The sequence below is a fragment of the Melanerpes formicivorus genome, unplaced genomic scaffold (genome assembly GCF_026170545.1).
Source record: "Melanerpes formicivorus ecotype bairdi unplaced genomic scaffold, bMelFor1.0.p_v2 SCAF_243, whole genome shotgun sequence".
In the NCBI taxonomy this organism is placed as follows: Eukaryota; Metazoa; Chordata; class Aves; order Piciformes; family Picidae; genus Melanerpes; species Melanerpes formicivorus.
Window position 1 is genome coordinate 241,197 of NW_027142595.1, and position 13,668 is coordinate 254,864.

Here is a 13,668-nt window from a genome sequence, read left to right on the forward strand (position 1 = left end):
CTGCTGCCTCTGACCATGGAGACCTGTCCAAGGAGGGAAAGGCAGTGACAAGTTAGGGCACACTTCTCTCAGCCTCATTGTAACTGCTGTCCCTGAGTTGCAGAAGGAATGGATCAGCTCATTCCCCACCACACTAAACCTATGGGAAAGTGACCAACAGCCTAATCCCAGGGAATGAGAGTCCCACGGAGAGGTGGAGAAACAGGGACCAGGCCTGCAGTGCTGCAGAGACAGTGAAGGGAAGAGATAAAGGCAGAGGGGATGGGGGTGAAGAGTTCTCCTTACCCAGCTCTGCTCACTGCTGCTCACAGGATGGAACTGAAGGGCTTTGGTCCTCCTTCTGTGTGCACACTCCAGGAGACTTCAGCTGAATGTCAGCTGCTGAGATGGAGATGCCTCCAGGAGCTACAGCTGCAGTGTCCTGCACCCACAGCCTCACTGTGTCAGTGACTGCAGTGACGTCTCCTCCAGTGAGCTCTCAGCATCCTCCCAGTCCTGGCCACGTTGAAGCTGTCTCTGCCTTCCTCATCTCCCTGAGATCCTCTGGCAGTGTCCTCAGCCCTGCTGTGCTGTGCAGAGGAGCTGCTCCTGGCCAGAGCTATATCCTGCAGCACTGCCTGCTTGCCAGAAGCTCCCTCCAGCCCAGGAGTCTGGCCCAGCTCAGCAGCAGAGGACCAGCCCAAGGCATTTAAAGAACTTCTCTGCTGGCTTTGCTGCCAAGTCCATGAACCTCAGAGACTGAGAAGCTGATGAAATCTTTCCAGAAGTCAAAGTCAGATTCAAACTCTGAAGTTTCTTCTACTCTTAATGGGTCCCAGTGAAGCATACTGGGAAAGGGTCCCCAGGGTCTGGTTAGAGCAGAAGGAGACAGTGGATGCAAGGGAAACATCACTGGAGGCACTGAAGCATCTCCAGGTGCTGGGGAGAGCAGTGAACTGAGGCAGTGCTGACAGGTCAGGACAAGCAGCTCAAGGTGGCTCTGCTGCTAAGCAAACCTGGAGGGGTTTCATTGATCCAAAGGGCCAAGCCCTGACCCCTAGCCCCTGGCAAGGCAGATCCTGTCCCTCACCTGTGGCTCTAGGCTCTGCTGGGGGCAGTGGGGAGTGTGGATGAGCAGTGACCAGGGTAGGACCTTGTCAGGTTTTGCTGTGGTTTGCTTGCAAAGAGACAACTCCTGTTGAAAAGGAATTAAATGTAGCCTTAAAAGATGCTTTGTTCAATAAAACCCTCTCCAATTAGCTGCAGAAACCTTGGCAATAATTAGAGGTTCAGCAGTATTTAATGAGCCCCATGGAGTATTTGGGGATGATTACATCATCCTTAGGTACTACAGGAGACTCTGCCAAGCTACTGCCAAGAAGCCTCTCAACAAGTCCAAGTCAGAAGCAAACTCCAAAGTACCTTGAAGCACTGATTGGCCTCACTGAGGCTTGTTACTGACAAAGGCTCCCCAGGGACTCATTAGAGCAGCTTGTTAGAGGCCATGATTGCAGGGAGACAAAGGCAAAGTACAGGGCATAAAAACTTCCCTTTGGTCTAGGAAGCAGAAAGGCCAAGCCCTGGCCACTGCCCTTGGACTAGAAGAACCTCAAAGCCTCAAAGCCAAGTTTCTCCTCACAGGCCTTGGTGGCAGAGGGAACTGCCAGAGCTAAGGGGACAAAGACCAAGGACAAAGACCAAGGCCTCTCAGCCTTGCCAGAGCCCTTGGCCATCCCTACTGCAGCCTGTCCTACACTGTCCCATGCCTGCAGCTCTTTCCCTTCAGTCTGCTGACACCAATCCTGCTTCCCCATCCAGCTCTGCCCCTGCTATTTCCATCCCTTCCTTGAGCTGTCTCAGCTCTCCCTGCCGTTTCCTGACACCTCTGGATGGCCTCATGCATAGCAGCTCTGCCCTTTCAGGGACATTTCTTTGGCCTCATCTCCACTCTGAACCTTCCAAGCTGCACTGTGTGGAGGTTTTGTTCTCTTCCCACTCCCCAGGACAGCTCCATCCTCTCTGAATTCACCTTTCAGCCATGTGCACATTGCTCTGGCAGTGCCCTGATCCTCCATTCAGCAGGCTGATGCAGCCCAGGTCTCTCAGGCTCTCCACAGTGATGTCAACCCCATCATAGTAGATCTCCTCTGCAGCCTCTGCAGTTCCTCTCCATTCCTTCAGTCTGGACATTCCCAAAGCCAGACACCAAGCATCCAGATGTGGCCACAGCAGTGCTGAGTCTGAGGGAGGACAACATCTGAGTCTGTGTGGCCATACTTCCTGCCACAGCCCAGCTGCAGTTGGCCTTCTTCCCTGTGTGCAGGGTTTGCTTGACCCCAGGGCATTTGGAATGGTTCCTCCCAGATGCTGTGGTGCCTTTCTGACTGGGGATAGGACACACCAGAAACTCCATCTCTGAAGAACAGTCAGATAGTTTGTACTGTGATGGGGCCCAGTCTGTCAGGGAGTGGGTAAGGGGATATGGTTTGTACTGGGAGGAGTCCTAGAGGAGTGGTTAGAGGGCTTCAGGTGGGGTAGCCTTCCCTGGTTGTGGGCACAATCTGTACTGGGAAGGAGTCCTGTTACAGTTTTATAGTTGGCTGCACCAGGGGAAGTTTTGGCTGGAGGTGAGGGAAAGTTCTTCCCAGAAAGAGGAATTGGCCACTGGGATGCGCTGCACTGGGAGGGTGGAGTCACTGTCCCTAGAGGTGTTCAAAAAATATTGGATGTGGCACTTGGAGCCATGGTTTAAGTGCCAGGGGGTGTTGGGTAATAGATTGGACTTGATCTCTGAGGTATTTTCCAACCTGGCTGATTCTGTGTTTCTGTGATTAGAAGGTGAAGGAAAAAGCTTGAACACAGCTGGTGACCAAACCAGTGTCTGGTGACAAACCCAAGAGATTCCAAAACATGTAGTGAAAGGTGAGGAGAACATCTCCTACCCAGCTGATGGAATGAGAAACTCAAGAGTCTCCCAAAAGCAACAGAAAGAAGGGAAAAGAACCTCAGGAAAGTCTTGCTCAGTATTGCTCTATGAACTGCAGACAGGCCTTAGGCCTGGTCCTTGAAATGGGAGCTTAGGAGAAGACAGAGGCTTAGGGCCTGCTCTTGAAGGTGACCTTTGCCCCAGCTCTTCCCAGAGAGGTCCTTGCTGTCCCCTGTTCTGCTCCCTCAAGCAGACCAGCACTCACACATGCCCTGCACTCTAACAGCCATGCAAACAAAGGGGAACAAGCTCAGGGTTATTGCTCCAACCAACTTCTTGAGACTGAAGTCCAAGGCAGGAATCCACAACCATAGCCAGGCCCAGAGCTCTGAGAAGCCCCAGGTGGTGTCTTCCTTTTGCACTTCATGCAGAATCTGCTTGGTTCCCATATCTCACTGATCACAGAATGGGCTGGGCTGGAAGGGACCTCCAGAGGTTATCTTGTCCAACCTTCCCAGGGTCATACTCAAGTAGATCAGGTTGCCCAGAGCCCTGTCAAGCCTCACCTTCAATACCTCCAGGGATAGGCACCCCAACCCCCTCCCTGGACAACCTGTTCCAGTGTTCCACTACCCTCATGGTGCAGAACTTGTGCTGGCTCCTCCTTCCTGCACAATCCTGCTTTGTTCCCATCTCTCACCCATGTCTATGGATGTCCTTCCTCTCTGATCCATGGAAACACAACAACTTGTGTTCAGTACTGTGCCCACTCCTCCTTCTGAGGCAAAGACCATGCCTGGAGCCATTCCCTCCTGAGCAGCTCTTTCTGCAACCTGTTTCGCTCCTGCCTGGGAAGCTGATCCTGCACCTGCAGTCCTATTCCAGAGGACTGGAAGAGCAGAGATCTTCACCATGACCTTTTCTGCTTCACTTTCTCCTTAGCAAGGCAGAAACCATCAGGCAAAGCTGTGCCAAGCAGAGGCCCTTTCCTTTGCAGCATTGTTTCATTTGTGCCATTTCACATCTCCTTGGACCCAACTTGGAGTCTCTCACTGATCAGCCACGGTTGTATTTGGGAGCACTGCCCCAGGGACACAGATTCCTGACCAGCTGAGGGGTAATCTTTTCCTGCCTTTACTGCCACATCTCCAATACTTTCCCTTTCCTCCTAGTGCTGTCCACCCTGTGTGTTTGTTCCTTATTACGGGATGGCGACAGCCTGGATGGATGCACACCCTGAGTGTTTTTCCCACAGAGGTGCCTTGACTTCAGGCAGTCAACGTTTGCTAATCAGTTAGGTTGCATCTCTGGACACATTTGGAATATCTCTTCTTTGGATCAGGAGTCTCTTCCATCCCCATCCTGTGTTTCTAATTCTGGATTATCCTTCAGGGAAGTGTTCATCCACAAGCTCAACAGGAGCCACCAGTGTGCACTTGCAGCCCAGAGAGCCAATTGTATCCTGGGCTGTAACAAGAGAAATGTGGCCAGCAGGGCCAGGGAGGTGATTCTCCCACTCCCCACCTGGAGCTCTGTGTCCAGTTCTGGACATCTATTACAAGAAGGATCTGGAAGTGCTGGAAGGTGTTCAGAGAAGGGCCATGAGGATAAGCATAGGGCTGGAGCTGCTCTGCTAATGGACAGACTGAGAGAGTTGGGGTTGTTCAGTCTGGAGAAGAGAAAGCTCCAAGGAATCCTTCTTGTGGCCTTCCAATATCTGAAGGAGGCTACAAGAAAACTGGGGAGGGACTTTTTAGGGTGTTGGGTAGGGATAGGACTGGGGGAGAATGGAGCAAAACTAGAAGTGGGGAGATTCAGATTGGATGTTAGGAAGAAATTCTTCCCCATGAGGGTGGAGAGACTCTGGAACAGGTTGCTCAGGGAGGTGGTGGAAGTCTCATCCCTGGAGGCTTTGAAGGCGAGGCTGGATATTGCTGTGAGCAACCTGCTCTGGTGTGAGGTGTCCCTTCCCATGGCAGGGGGCTTGGAGCTGGATGATCCTTGAGGTCCCTTCCAACCCTGACAATTCTGTGATTCTCAGTATGTCCAAGAGGTATTATCAGGTATTGGAATTCCAGTGAATGCCCTCCCCCCTCCAGCCTTTCCTTAGGGTTCTCAGGGCACCCCCAGCCATTGCTGTCATCAGCTCTCTGTGTTGTGTTCTGTATCAATCCAGAATTGACATTTGCTACCAAGGGCTTTCTTTCTAGATTCAGGTGATGAGATTTTCAGTTCCCTTTCTCCTTCTCTTCAGTCTGCTGTTCCGGCTCCGGCACTAGTGCCTGCTGGAACAGGATCCATGTGATTAAGAGGAACCCACTGGCAATTTCTGGGGAGCCTCAGATTCACTGGAGGTGATCTGCACCATGCAATGTCCAGAGAAATGTGAACCCTACAGCACTCAAGGGAACAAATAGTTAGAGAGCAGCCCCATGGAGGACCTGGGAGTTCTGGTGGACAGCAAGTTCTGCATGGGACAGCAATGTGCCCTGGTGGCCAAGAAGGCCAATGGGATCCTGGGATGCATTTGGAAGAGTGTGGCCAGCAGATCCAAGGAGGTTCTCCTCTCCCTCTACTCTGCCCTGGGGAGGCCCCACCTGGAATATTGCATCCAGCTCTGGGCTCCCCAGTTCAAGAGGGACAGGGATCTGCTACAGAGGCTGTGAGGATGCTGAAGGGACTGCAGCACTGCCTGATGAGGAGAGGCTGAGAGGCCTGGGGCTGTTTGGTCTGGAAAGGAAAAGGCTGAGAGGGGATCTGGTCAATGTCTATCAATATCTGAGGGCTGGGGGTCAGGAAGCAAGAGGCAGGGACAGCCTCTGCTCACTTGTGCCCTGGGATAGGACAAGGGGCAATGAATGGAAACTGCAGCACAGGAAGTTCCACTTCAACAGGAGGAAGAACTTCTTTACTGTAAGGGTGACAGAGCCCAGGAACAGGCTGCCCACAGAGGCTGTGGTGTCTCCTTCTCTGGAGACTTGCCAGCCCTGTCTGGATGTGTTCCTGTGAGACCTGCACTGGATTCTATGGTCCTGCTCTGGCAGAGGGACTCAGAGATCTCCAGAGGTCCCTCCCAACCCCTAACATCCTGTCACCTGTGACTCTGTGAATTGTCACAGGTCTCTGAATCCAAAGGAGATCCCAGCAGGAAATACCAAGGTTCCAGCTACAAATCATGAAGTCTGTTTGAGCTTCATCTTCAAGGATCCTTCTGAAGTCACCTTCCACTGCCCCTTTGGGCTCTTCTGGGCTCTCAGCTAATGCATCCATGTGGCAAGTCCAGCTGCCTTCAAAGCAGTGTAAGTTGTTCACAGAAGCTGAGAGGCTCTTTCAATTTTGCTTGGAGAGGCTCCTGATTGTCATGGGTTGAGTTGACTCTGCTGCTGTTATCCAGACCATGCTGCAGCCATGCCAGCCTCAGAAATGAAAGTGCTGGCTGGAGCAAAGGATGATGGGGCTTCAAGTTCAGATTGCAGCATGGGAGGCTCCCTGTTCCAGTTGCTGCTTCTGGGTTCTGGGATTTTTTGGGTGTTGGCTGCTCTGCTGGGATGGCAGTGGGACAGGGAGGGGTAGGGGAGCAGCTCCCTGGTTTGGGCTTTTGCCTTGCTTGCTGCTGCTTGCTGCTGCTTTCCACTGTGCCTTTTCTGCACACAGGCTGAGGTCACTGTACTTTTGTATTCTGATGATCTGATTTGCTCAGGAAACTCTTCTCTCATTTGTTTCTGTATCCACACAAAGAGGTTTTGTGTGGTGTTCTTTTCCCCTCAGTTCTGTGTTGGGGGAGGCAGAGAGGTTAGGCTGCTGGTTCAGCTGAACCCAGTACATTCCTTTTCTGGAGCCCAATGTGTGGCAGGAAAGCAGCTGCCTTAATGAGGACAGATTTTGGCAGGAGACAAAAGGATTGTGGTAACACAAAGAGATAAGAAGATGATTCAGTTAAGGCTTGAGGCTTGTCAACAGAGTTTGACAGAAGTTTTCTTACCTGTAGTGTGTTCACTATGTTGATGGATTGGCTTTCGGGGTCTGACGAGCTGTAGTCCTGTTTGTGGTGCTGATGGTGCTCAGTGTTAGCTTAGGGTGATGGCTCAGAGATGTGCTCCCCACTGCCGGGCAGCTTACTCTGATTTCATCCAGTGCAATACCGGACACTCCCAAGGAAACCACTGTGAGATCTGCCCAGATGCTGGATACTGAGGAGTGGCAGGGGGTGGGGGGAGAGAAGGGGCAAATTCTTAGGCTGCTGGTCACCTCTGGTGCTTTGGAATTTCAGCCCCGAGGAAGTGCAAAATCCTCCCCAGCTGGGGAAAGGTTTGGGAAAAGTCTGTTGTCAGCCTGGGAGTTCCTGAGAGACAGAAATCACTGCAATGTGCTTGGGCCTGGCCCATGCTTCTCGATGCATTCTCATCTCTGTGCAGAGGGCTCAGGGGCAAGAGAAGGTCTCTGGACCTACAGACAGTGCCACAGGCATGGCAGCTGTGTCAGAATCAGCCTGTGCCAGGATCAGCTGCCCCTCGTAGTGAATGGTGCTTATGACCAGGATTGTGCCCCAAATATTACCAGAACATGCTTCTGTGTGTGTGACTCAGACCCCCTTGGTCCCCCCTCCCTTCTAGAGTTAGTGGGGGTGGACCTTGGCCCCACTGAGTCCAGGTCAACAATCTGCCTGGGCATGTTTCCACCTCTGTGGCAAACAAGGCCCAGGCTACATGTTTGTTTACCCTGTTTACGGCGTGTGCTTATGCTCATTTGGCAAAGTATCGGTTGATTGGTTAATTATTGTGTTAGCAGTGGGTGCTGACTGGAGCAGTATTCTTTGGGGCAAATGGTAAATAGGAGTTGTTTGGTAAACAAGTGCCCCCCACGCTGGTGCCCGTGCCTATGCCTGCGTGCGTCTCTGTGCCGCTACAATCTGCCTCGCCCGGGACTTGAAGCAGCTCCAGAAGGCCTCGCTGCACATGGCCACTGTTGCCCGGCTGGGGGCAGTGCCATGGAGCGTGGGGTCAACTGCCGCATGAACCATCACCACGGGAGGAAACCATGGCAGCCCCTGTGCACCACCGGTCCTGAAGCGCTACAGCCCCCAGAGCGGGGAACCTTTGCCAGGTGCTGCGCTTCGTGGAGCCAGCGGCAAAAGCCTCTGAAGCTTCCCCTGGGAGGCTCCAGGACCTTTGTGCTCTGGGAGAAGCAGCAACCCCGCGGCACAGCCACACGGTCGGCGCCGTTCTCTAGTTCCTCATGAGGGCACAGCCGTGCTGCGCTGTCAGGACTCTAAACACATCACCAAGGAAAGATTTCATGAGGTTCTCAGCTCGTGAGGAAGCCTGTGGAAGACGAGAAGTTTGTCTCTCTTAATGTAAATCAACAAAGATAAACTGATAGCAGAGCCACTGGAAAGAATCCTGTCTACCACATCGGACTAATCCTGTCCACCAATCCTGGATGCAAATCAGCTTGTGATTGCATCATGATAACGTCGGACTACAACAATGGACCTAACGACCCAGCCATCACGCTTTTTGGACAGGGCGGTTCCCGCCCATCAAGTACCTTGGGCAGGGTGATACGATGGTTTCCACCACCTGTGTAAAGGAATGTGGGAAGACTTGTCTGAATGGAGGGGGGGGGACGGAGGCCCCCCTCGCCTCCATCCAAAAATCTTGCCCACATACACAGCAATACACAGAAAGATTTCCGGGGGAACAGATACCTGGATTATTTCCTTGCCTCTGGAATACCTGACATACCAACACCTGCCTGAGGACTAAAAAACTGTATAAAAGACCTGAGTGACACTGTCAAGGAGGAAGAGAGAAGACGGCACCATAACATCACGGGGCAACGCAACGCATCTTGGACTCTCACCACCCCTGACCGTTGGTAATATAATCTCTTTCTGACTTTCTCCTTCTAATTCCTTCCCTCTTCTCCCTCTCTCTCTCCCTCTCTCTCTCTCCATTTTCTCCCTCTCCCTTCTTATGTCCACTTTATCTAATAAATAGTCTAGCTGTTGATACTTTGGCCTCGTTTGTGCCTTTAATTTCACAACACGGGAATATTTAAAAGAACTGTGTCTCCGGACCGAGACATCTAATGTCTCCGGACTGTGACAAAGCCAAACCTTTGCTTTATAGAATTTGGGTTCAGGTAGTGCTGAAACTGTCCTGGGTTGAGGGTTTGCCGGTCACCGACAAACCCCTCCCCCACTGCTTTTCCAATCAGTTTCAACTCTAAATTCTATAACTCATTTGGTTCATCTGAAGTGCCCAGGCACAAACGTTCTGCAGAGGTGGTTCCACCAACCCAATACTGCTGCCTGTGAATAGAAACTAAATCCCCTGCTGCATAGTTTGCATATCAATAGACTACCAATATATCTATTCATTGATATCCTTGCTGCTCATTCCCGAGTGCACATCTACAACACTCCTGTAGGGAAAAAGAAGCCTACAAGGAAAGCAGCTGATCCTGCAAAGGACCAGGAGGGATCAGGGTTCCCATGGGAACAAGAGAAAGAGCCTGGGCTGCTGGCTTGGTTCTTATCTCTGGCTTTGGAAGATGACCAAGGACAAACAGTGGATGAAACAAGCAGCAGGCCCCAGCAAGGCAAAGGAAATCTCTGCTCCTCTGTCCAGGCCTGTGTCTCAGCTGTGAAGGAACTGTCCCAGGAGTTCCATCAGCTCCAGAAGAAGCTTTTATTCCCCACCTGTACAGTCCTGTGTTTCAGCCATGAGAAGCAGCTGCTCCCCTGTCCAAGGGACAGAATCTGGGAGGCACACAGCACAGCACACCCTCTGCTTTACTTGTGTGACCATGGGGAGGACATGAGGAAGTGGAAAGGAAAATCCAATCCAGTCCTGGCTGCAGGAGTCTGTGACTTACAGGGGAATTGTCCCCCCAGAGATGCTGCCTCAGTGTCCACTGGGAAATGTCCGAAGAAGAGCAGGGAAGCTGAAACTGCTTCTGGTCCTCCTGAAGGGACTCCCAAAGCATCTTCACGAGATGCAAGGGACCCAAGACAGAATTAGAGGGGCTCTGCCTGCAACCAGATGGAAGGGAGAGACAAATTGCTTTGTTGGACTGTACAGAACCAATGGCCTGGCAAGTTGAAGCCATGAGAGGATAAAGCTTTAGTAGATACAGGTGCCCAGAGTGCTCTGACACCATCAAACCACAAGGGGTGGAACCCATCTGTGTTTCTGGTGTGGCAGGAGGATCCCCACACCTGGATGTGTTGGAAGCTGAGTACTGGGATGCAAGCCACAGTTTGCTTTCACTTGGAGGCATTGAAGGAGTCATTGGACTCGATTGCCCCAGGGGTGGAAACACAGCCCCAGCATTTGCAGCATTTGGACTGGGCATGGACTGATCCAGACTATGCTGGAACAGAGTGGAGCTGCAGAGCACCTGCAGTGAGCAGCCCTCTGGGTACTGCAAAGCAACCTCCTGTGAGTGAGAATGGACAGTGCCTGAGGTGTGCTGCTGATTGCTGCTGGGCATGGTGCAGGTGGCACAGAATGAGGGCTTGGGAATGTCAAAGGTTAAGTTCAAAGTTTGCTGCCATTACTCCACACCATCCTGCCTCATGCCACCTTCACAGGGACAGTGCTGGCTGGAGCAAAGTACTACAGGGCTTGAAGTTCAGATGGCAACATGGGAGGCTTCCTGTTCTGGTTGCTGCTGTTGGGTTCTGGCTCTCAGGTGCTGGCTCTTTGCTGAGGGGGGGGGGGGCTGCAGGGGTTTAACTCCTGGCTGCTGCTGCTGACTGCTGTGCTTCTTTCTGCAAACAGCCTCAGGTCAGTGTGCATTATGGGATCTCCTTTGGATTCAACTCTTTTGTTCTTATCTCAAGTCCTTATCTCAACCCAGAGGGTTTTTTGGTTCCTCTGTGTGTTATTTTTCCCTCACTTCTGTTTTGGGGAGACAGGCAGCTTAACCTCTTCTCAGCTCTTCAACCTGTTCCAGCCCCAGAGTGAAAAGCCAACAGAAGCTTTCTGAGTTCTTCCAAAGATCTCCATCAGCTTCCCCCTACACCCTCCAAAGATCCCAAAAGTCAGTCCTAGGACCATCCAAATGCCAAACACCTAAGATCACCTGAAAGCCCCTGAAGAATGCCTCTGAGATGCCCCTCAAGACTCCTCTGAGAGCCTCATTTTCCCCTCCTTGAACTGGGCACACAGCTCCACCCCATCCCTTGGGAGCGAATGCCCCCAAAATTCAGGCATTGAGGCAGGGATATCTGAAATAAAAGCAAACAGACAGGATTTGGGTAACTTTTGGGTTTTATTATTTGGGTTTTATTGGTCAATGGACAGAGGATTTCTTACCCCAGGGAGACACAAAGCACTGGGGAAGAACCAGACAGACCCTGGCAAAGCCCTGCCTAGCTCCACTGGGAGCTCCAGCTGTGCCAACTCAGCACTGTAATTGTTCTCATCAGCAATAATTGGTGTTCAGATGGGCAGCAGGTGTTTGTTGCTGCTGGTGTCCCCAGTCCCTGAGAACTGCAAAGTAAAAAGGGATGATTTTGGTGCTGGAAAGGCCCTCTCAGAAGGGTCATGATTACCCCACAGATTCTAGGTGGATTTATGCCTCCCCTCCAGTACAGGCTGCTCTCTGGTGTGGATGTAGCGGTGCTTGTTGAAGTACTCCATCCGGGTGAAGCTCTTACCACAATCAGCACAGGTGAAAGCCTTCTCACCAGTGTGAGTGCGGCGGTGGCGACCGAGATGTTGCCTCTGGCTGAAGCTCTTCCCACAGGCAGCACAAGTGTAGGGCTTCTCACCAGTGTGGGTGCGGCGGTGAGCAATGACAGTCTTCCTGTGGCCGAAGCTCTTGCCACAGTCAGCACAGGTGTAAGGTTCCTCACCGGTGTGGGTGCGGTGGTGTGCAATGAGAGTGCTCCTATGTCTGAAGGCCTGGCCACACTGAGCACAGCTGAAAGACTTCTCGCCAGTGTGCACACCACGGTGCTCTGTGAGGTCTCCCTTCTTAGTGAAGCCCTTACCGCAGTCGGCGCAGCTGTACGGTTGCTCCCCGCTGTGGATGAGTTGGTGCCGGATGTATTTAGTACTCGTGGTAAAGCATTTGCCGCACTCAGCACAGGGGAACTGATGCTCTCCGGTGTGGATGCGGCGATGGATGGTAAGAGTGGAGATGCGTTTGAAGTTCTTGCCACAGTCCCAGCAGGTGAAGGCCTTCTCCCTGGTGTGGATGATGTGGTGTCGCCTAAGAGTAGAGATCTGCCTGAACCGTTTGCCACAGCTGTCACAAGGGAAGGGCCTCTCTCCAGTGTGGGTGCGGCGGTGCTGGGTGAGATGAGAGTTCCAGCGGAACCTCTTGCCACAGTCACCACAAATGAAGGGACAAGTGCCAGGTTGTAGGCAGAGGTGCTTCACAAGCTCTGAGCTATCTGGGAAGCTCTGCCCACACTCAGGGCACTGATTCAGCTCTTTGGGTGACACTGAGGGACCTGCTCTGGCTTCATCCTCCTCCATACATTCCTCCCTCTCATCCTGGTCACCTTCATCATCATCATTATCCTCCTCTTCATAGTTGTCATTCTCAGCATCATCCTCCATCTTCTCCTCTTTTTCCTCCTCATTCTCCTCTCCCTTGGGACTGCACATTGGCTTCTCCAACTTGATCTCTGGGTGTTGCTTCTTGCCTGAGTCCTTCTGTGAGGCCATACTGTGGGAAGGAGGGGTCACAGCTGTGCAATAGGGAAGATGGAAGCACCTGAGCCCAGGATCTCAAACCCTCAGATCCTGCCTGGGTCATGACACTCCCTGACTCCCAACATCCAGCTGGAGAAGACAATGCAGAGGGGACCTCAAACCTTCAGTTTCTGCCACAGTATGGGCACAGACCTCCAATACCTGTGCTGAGACCCCAGGTTCCTGTGATCAGTGCCCTGAGGTACCCTGAGGCTTACAAGTGGTCTTGTCCCACTCTCCTCGACCCTGGTGGCATTGGCAGGGTGGTTCCTGGCCCAGCCCTGTCCTTTGATCTCCCCTAGCTCAGACAATGGAGGCAGCAGCACTGAACAAGGAACACCAAACCACCTCCAACCTTCTCCCACCACCTTCCAAATCCCAACCCCCAAACATCACCTCCTGCTCACAACTCACCCCAGCAGCCTGGAGCATTCATCAACTCCCACAACACCTGATGTGCCTCAGAGCTCCTGGAGAGGTGAAATATGCTGCACAGGAGGAGGTGGTGGAGGCTAGGAGCTGCCCTGGGGGCCTAGGATCCTACTGCTTCCCCACTCTGGGTTTCTTACCTGTTGGGCTGCTCCAAGGGACAGATCTGCAAACTCTGCTCTTCCACAGCACACAGGGGCAGGGATGATGGAGAGAGGACTCAGCCCATGCCAGAGAGAAGCAAAGGGCTCAGAGGAAAGCATTGACCTGCAAGGGATGGCTCAGCACTGCCCAGGACCAGACAGCACAGCTCAGCCTTGCTGGGGGCAGCTCCCAAGACCAGCAGCACAGCCACAGCACACAGCCAGGGCTGCTCAAGATGGGAGGCCTCAGCAAGTACAGACTCAGCTCCTTGCACAGCACATAGTCCCCAGCACATAGCTGCAGGCCAGCACCACAACACAGCTGCCTCCACACAGCCTCTCCCAGGCCTTGCCTAAAGCTTCCTCCCACTGCCTGCCCAGGCCTCTGCTGCCTGCAGCTGCATTTGACAGCAGATCTTGCTCTGGCCACAGCTCTCCTCCCTAGCCCTACCCCCACCACACTCACTCTGTGCTCACC

At 52.7% G+C, this 13,668-nt stretch overlaps 1 protein-coding gene across 1 annotated transcript; it reads right to left on the reverse strand.

Annotated features, from left to right (window-relative positions):
• Window positions 1-11,405: 11,405 nt before the first annotated feature.
• LOC137458430 (gastrula zinc finger protein XlCGF26.1-like) lies at window positions 11,406-13,177 on the reverse strand. The gene is made up of 2 exons (XM_068169904.1): window positions 13,033-13,177; window positions 11,406-12,614 (listed from the first exon to the last, which is right to left on the reverse strand). Exons 1-2 carry the CDS (start codon window positions 13,052-13,054, stop codon window positions 11,479-11,481), a joined length of 1,158 nt encoding a protein of 385 aa, XP_068026005.1. The 5' UTR covers window positions 13,055-13,177; the 3' UTR covers window positions 11,406-11,478.
• Between the last annotated feature and the right edge of the window lie 491 nt (window positions 13,178-13,668).